General features: G+C 48.9%; 1 protein-coding gene across 1 annotated transcript in view; it reads left to right on the top strand.

Moving 5' to 3' along the window:
- The first annotated feature begins 2,041 nt into the window (after positions 1-2,041).
- UBE2G1 (ubiquitin conjugating enzyme E2 G1) overlaps positions 2,042-6,792 on the top strand; it is a 98,172-nt gene continuing 93,421 nt past the window's right edge. Inside the window, exon 1 of the mRNA XM_037495089.2 lies at positions 2,042-2,411. Coding sequence (XP_037350986.1) covers positions 2,366-2,411 — 46 coding nt within the window. The 5' untranslated portion in view covers positions 2,042-2,365. The remainder of the gene's footprint in view (positions 2,412-6,792) is intronic.

Here is a 6,792-nt window from a genome sequence, read left to right as displayed (position 1 = left end):
TTTTTGACATAAGCCTTAATACATGGATTGTAAACAATTTGTTTATACTACTTTGAGAGTTAAAAATTTATTTAAAAAGAAATAACTTTGCTCTAGAAAGGAGGTGTGTTGTCAGATATGGTCTTTTGTGGTGAAGCTAAAGAAACTTCAGAGCCCCTGTGAGGGTTAGAATTTGTTCTAGGTGGGAGAGGAAGTCATCTTGCAACCATGCAGCATTTATGACAACTTGCTTAAAGAAATCTCAGAGGAGTCAACTCTCCCACCTACAGTTATTCACGATTTATTTTCTCATCCTAAATAAAGTCATTTTTGAGCCTTATTTAAACAATTTTTTAATCTTTAAATAGAGCTCTTTAAATTGGGTAAACTTTAGGTTTTACAAAACCTGGGTTAGCCCTGAGGATTGTGATCACAAAGATGCTGGGATTTATTCATATTTGTGTTCTTTTTATTTTTCTAGGGGAGGAATGAGGACAATTTTCCCCCTAGATTTTTTTTTTTAGATTTATTTATTTATGCATGCAAGAACTGGGGTGTATTCCAGAGGTGAGATGGGCTGGGGAGGGGCGAGAGGATTCACAATAGACAGAGTGGGGAGCAGAACAGGTGGATCTACTGATACCCACTGCTGAGGGGAGCACCCTGGGGAGACAGGACAGGTCTGCTGCACCATGTGGGTCAACTCCACTGTTGGGATGGAACTCATCGAACTCTTGCTGCAGTGGCTAAGGATAGCTTCATAGTGCTAAGACTTAACCCCTTGTGCCACTAGGGAGATCCTTTCCCTAGTTTTTATATTAATAATAAAAAAAAGAGTGTTAGAACCTGCTACTCCTCTGCTTGTGTACCTTAGCTGCAGCTCATAGAAACTATAATAAGCCTTAGGAAGGTAGGAACAGAGCTGTGCTTCTCTGTGTCTTTCATAGAGGTCTGGCTACAATGTGAATATAGATTTAATATTTGTAGAAGGAACAGATAAATTTATAATACCGTTAGGTATTATTCTTCCTTTTGCTCCATCTCAATTGTTTTTTCTTTAAAGGTTTATTTATTTATGCATGCATACAAGAACTGGGGTACAGGCCAGAGATGGGGGAGGGAGCGGTTAGAGGATTCACCAGAGACAGAGTGGGAAACAGAACAGGCAGACTGACTGAAATACACTGCTGAGGGGAACAGCAGGGCGAGTCAGGAGAGGTCTCCTGAGCCCTGTGGGTTGCTCCCTGGCAGGCCTGAGATCGAACTGGCGAGCTGCAGTGGCTGCGGATTGCTTCATGGAATGGTGCTTAACCCCTTGCGCCACCAGGGAGGCCTCCATCTCAATTTTATTGAGACTCTGTGTCATGCCAGGCAGAAGGCTGAAGGAACGAGGAAGACAGAACATAGAGTGCAGTAAGGTTGCCTTTTCCAAACCTCAGGCCTCACACGATGGCTTCACATAGTGTATGCTTTTCTGGACGACATTTTGAATCGCATGTGTCAGATTTTGCTGATCTCAATTGACCTTACCCAGAGAGATTACTATTATCGATGTTTAAAGGTTCTGAGCGACAGGACGCTTTCCTTATTTCAAGAATCTTTTTGTGCATTCTTCCTGTAAAGTGAATTGTTGCACATATTGAGTCTATTTGGGGAGTTTGCTTAAAATGGGGCACACACACACACACACACCCATTACTAAATTCGGTTTTAACAATGACTAATTCGCACACCATGTGTGGAGTGTTACATGGCAGCTGGGTGTTCGCCAACAGCTAGACATCTACTACTTTTGGCCCCGTTCTCCCAGACCACCTGCTTCAACCCGGAGGCGGCGTCTTGACCCTCCGCGACCTCTTTGTCATGGCGTCCGCGAGGCGTCTACCAGCTGAGGCCTTGGCAATCAGCCAGACGTCGACCTTCCCAAGATGGCGGCGGCCGGAGCAACTACGCGTGGGGGGCGGGGTTCCGCCGCCAGGGGCGGGGCAGAGAGACTTAGGGTCCGGCTGGCGCTTCCGAAGTAGGCAGCCCCAGCGCGCCTGCGCGGAGCGGCCCTGCGTGCAGTGAGGCTGTGGCGAGGGAAGGCACCGGTGGGGCCGACGGGCGGGTTGAAGGAGGGAAGCGGGTGAGCGAAGTCCCAGTGCGCGCCGCGGCGGCCCGGGTACCCTCCCCTTCCGGGCGTGAGGCGCTGTGAGAAGAGCCGAGTCGAGCGGACTCGCACCGGCAGCGAGGCGCTGCTACCGCCGCCCCAGCCCGGCCTCCCTCGGCTTCGGCGCTCCCGTCGTGGGGGCCCGGGTTCCTCCGCACACCCCGCTCCAGCCGCCCCCAGAGCCTGTCCCCAGCTCCTCGGAAGCCCCGGCGGCAGCCCGGGCTCTCGGCGGGGAGGATGACGGAGCTGCAGTCGGCGCTGCTACTGCGAAGACAGCTGGCAGGTGAGCGGGCGGGCGGCGGGGCGCCGGGCCGGGCCGCGATCGAGGCGCGCCTCTGCCCGCTGCTCCTCCCCTGCTCTCGGGCCCTCCCGGGCCGGCGGCCGAGGGGGAGCGGCAGGCGCGGCCGGGCTGGGCGCGGACCCGCCAGGGTGGAGGGACCGAAGCGCCGGTCCCGGCCGGGCCCAGCACTTCTTCCCCGGCTTTCGGAGATGATTGGGGGCGGGGACGCGCCCCAGCTTCGCCTCTGGGACGTGGCCTGGCGCCCCGGGCAGGGGGGGAAGCCGCCCCCTCCCCCACCGGCCGGTGGGACGTTGCGGGGGAGGGGCCGCGGGTTTCCGACCCGGGCCGACCCTCCTTGAGGGGCGGGTCCCGGGCTCAGGTGCGGCCGGCGCGGCCGGACCCGGGGGGCCGAAGGGGGCAGGAAGGAGCGGCTCGGCCCGGCCGGCGTCGAGTCCCCGCTCGGGCGTGAGCCGCGCGGGGGCAGCGGCCGGCGGAGAGCGCGGCAGGAGCCGGCCCCTGGCTGGCTAGGTGAGGCGCGCAAAACTTCTTCCCGGGCCGCGTCGGGGCCGCGGAGTTGGGGCGGACAACAAAAGCGCCGGCCTCCGCGGGCCGGTCGCGGGCGCGCGGGGGCTGCGAACCTGGCGGGGTGCGGGACGCCGCCTCGCCTGCCTCCGCCTGGCACGGGCTCCGGCAGCGCCGCCCGGCTGGGGGAGGGTAGGAGCGGGCCGCCGGGGGAGCCGCTCGCTGGCCGGCGCGGGGCTTTGTGCTCGGAGCGATTCTGGCTCCTGCGCAGGCCCGTGGAAGCCCGGGGCCGCGACCCGCGGGCTCTGAGTCGGGGCGGCGGCCGGGTCCGCTCCCCAGAGGTGACGGCGGCCCCCCTCCCCCATTGTCCCGGCCTCCGGCCGTTTGCGGCTTCCAGGTTGACTTTTTAGGGGGTTGGCTCCTACTCTGCTAGGACTGTGCGCGCGGAGCATGCGCACTGGGGACGTACGTGTGCGGAGTGTAAGTGGGGGAGGCGGGTTGGTGGCTTCACAATGCCGCCCCACGTGCTGCCAGATTTAAAGAGAAATGAACCAGCAGTTACCCCTGCTGTCCAACGCCCAGCGTGCGTCCTTCTCAGTTCTGGCGAGCTTCACCGCCCCACTCCACAGCCTGCAGCCTGTAGCCCTCGGCAGAAGGCTGAGGCTGGCATGAAGAGATCTATTTTTGAAACAGATATACTGAGAGTTTGAGGTGTTTGTTAAATCACCTTTATGGCTTCTTAAGGAAAGGGTTGTCAGGGGCTGTTACAGATTGTATAATTAGGTTTATTATTAGACCATGAGCAAGCAAGTTTGGACACGTATTAAAGTTCTAGATGCTCAGGGGGAGTAACTTGAAGTGAATAAAGGAGTTCTAGTGATGCCTGTATCCATCACGAAGAATGTACCGTACTGGAAAAGCAGTGAAAGAATGGCCACTTAGTGCATCTTACTTCCAATTTTGAACACTCCTTAGTTTTCTGTGGGTTTTGTTTTTTTTTAGCTTGTGTTATTTTGGAGGAAGAAATTAAGATGTCCTGTTGTCTCCTTAAAAATTCCTTTAATCAGAGTAAACTTATGTGGTGAACCATTAAAACAGTATTACAAGACTACTCAATTCTTACATAATGGGAAAAACATACACTTTTTAATGTATAAAAACGTACGTAGTTACTAAGAAAGTATGGCTAATAACTGTTAGCATTGGCAATATTTCAGAAGTATTTTCTACCCATTGTGACCCAGCTCAAGATTTTGATGGTTACTCCATTTAGTTTTGTGTGTTTTTTGGGGAGGGGGGGAAGGGCAAGATAAACCCAAAATATTTTAAAAACATTTCCCAAAGCTCTTTATTAGTATTGACTTCTTGACAAAGCACATTAAAATACATTTTAAGGTTGGAGGAGTGATTTAATTTGTAATTTTTCAAACCTTGTTATAAAGTTACTTAACTGCTGTTTAATTTTTCTTGCCTTCTTGGTCAGAAATAATGGATTGTTCTTAATTTTTTGTTAAAAGTTTGAAGCATACTCAAAATGTACAAAATAGTAGGCCAAAGGCAGTGAGTATATTAAGTAAAATGTAAAAATATTAAAGGCAGTGAGTATATTAAGTAAAATGTAAAAATATTAAGTTTATTGGAAAAACTTGAAACTACATAGTAAAATAAAAGCCCTGTTGAATTTTAGTAGTACATTGTTAAAGCTTTGTGGTTTTTCAGGTACATTTGAAAACAGGAAAGAATGGTAAACTATAATCTCTTAATCGTTTAGTGTGAACTTTGAGATACTAAATAATTTAGTGCTTTAAACATCTTGAAATGTTTTGAATAGAGTAGATCTACAAACCTCTAAGTTATTCTAGCGATTTCAATTTCTGAAACTAACAACAGTGGCCCAACAACAGTGACCCAACAATTGTTACATTTATTGAGCCATAAGGATTTTACTTCATCACTCTGGGGTAGAATTTGTTGTGTTGTTTTTTTGTTTTTTGTTTGTTTTGTTTTTTTACTGTAATGAAGAACCTGGTTATTTTCAGAGTTGGTTCCTTGGATTGCAGTGTTTTCTCCACATCAGCACTACTGACATTTTGGATGGATTGTTGTGAGGGCCTATACTGTAGCATTATACAGTATTTACTGGCATCTTGGCCTCAACCTACCAGATGCCAATTGTATACTCCCTCAATTGTGGCAGCCAAAAATGTCTCCTTTGCCAAATTCCCCTGAACATGAAATCATCTAAGATTGAAACATCACTGGTTTAAGATGTAGTTAAGACCATTGTGAAATAAGAACACCTAACGTTTATGAAATCAGATAGGTTGTGTTTCTTTGTGGATATTATTAGGCTATGACTTATTCCTTTGCGGATTCAGCAGTGGCAATTCAGCTTTTGCAATGCATTATGCTGAACACTAAGAAATCCCACAGCACAAAAGATAATTTTTTTTGAAGAGGTATTATAAGCACTGGTTATAAATACAGAGTACTAAAAACCCCAGGTTCTGTTCTTGGCAGCAACCATCATTGATAATTTCTCGTGTGTCTTTTCAAAGAGATTCCTGCATATATGTGTTTATATGTATATGTGTATGCATGTTTACTGAGGAATAACATGTGCCCAGCACTATGCTAAGTACTTTACATATAGTATCTTCTTTCATTCTCCCAATAAGGACATAGAGGCTTAGAGAGGGTAGGTAACTTGCCCAAGGTCACATGGGTAGTAAGTGGTGCTGCTAGATTAAAATTCATTCTCACCTTCTTTCAGATACTTTGTTGTTTTTTACTGTCTAATAGACTTTATTGCCTCTTTAACATAGTCATGAAATAGGCTCATATAAATTTAAATATCCAAATTTAATTTATCCAATAACTACCAAAATGTTTGGGAAAACATTAGAATTTATTGTACAAAGTATGTATTAAGATCAGGAGCTAACCCACATATGGTGCGGCAGACTTCTCCTGTCTCTCCTGCTGCTCCCCTCAGCAGTATGTTTCAGTGGATCTGCCTGTTCTGCTCCCCACTCTGTCTCTGGTGAATCCCCCGGCCTACACCCCAGTTCTTGTATGCATAAATAAATCTTTAAAAAACTAAAATATCTCTGATTACCTCAGGAATATCACTTAGATCTTTTTTCTTAAGATTTTTATTTATTTATGCATATAAGAACTGGGGTGTAGGCCAGAAGTGCAGGGGGTAAGAGGATTCACCAGAGACAGAGTGGGGAGCAGAACAGACAGATCCATTGAAACACACTGCTGAGGGGAGCAGTGGGCGAGACTGGGGAGGTCTGCTGTGCCATGTGGGTAGCTCCCTGGCTGGCCAGGGATTGAATCAGTGCTGCAGGGGCTGCAGATAGCTTCATAGTGCTGTGCTTAATTAACCCCTTGCGCCACCAGGGAGGCCCTAATCACAGATATTTTAAGTACTTAAGTACAATATTGAGTACTTAAGTACAATATTCTGCAGAATCAAGGAAAATATCTTTGTATTTAATGTTATAGACTGATGGTGGTGCTAAGATTTTTGCGGTTGGCAGTTGTAGGGTAAAGAAAATGTCAGGCTTTTCTGCCCTTCCACCATCAGGATAGATGATGGATCCTTGTCCTGAATGCATGCCTGATGGCGGGCACCTGGAATAGGGTGTGGGCATAGGTAGATGGGATTCAGCTGAGTTAAGACTGCTTTTAAGGGCGGCGTCACGGGGGGACGCCAGCAGCACCAGTAGCAGCAGTAGAAGCCGAAGCAGAAGCCGAAGCAGAAGCCGAGATCACCAGAGAGCCCAGATAGAGTGAAGACTTGCTGGGGGCTGGGAGGCCTGCCAGCCTCCCAGCCCCCCAGCCAGCACCCCTG

This window comes from Talpa occidentalis, unplaced genomic scaffold (assembly GCF_014898055.3).
Source record: "Talpa occidentalis isolate TD23 unplaced genomic scaffold, MPIMG_talOcc4v2.1 talOcc4.7, whole genome shotgun sequence".
Lineage (NCBI taxonomy): Eukaryota > Metazoa > Chordata > Mammalia > Eulipotyphla > Talpidae > Talpa > Talpa occidentalis.
The sequence above is the reverse complement of the archived record's forward strand: the minus strand, read 5'-3'. Positions and strand labels throughout refer to the sequence as shown.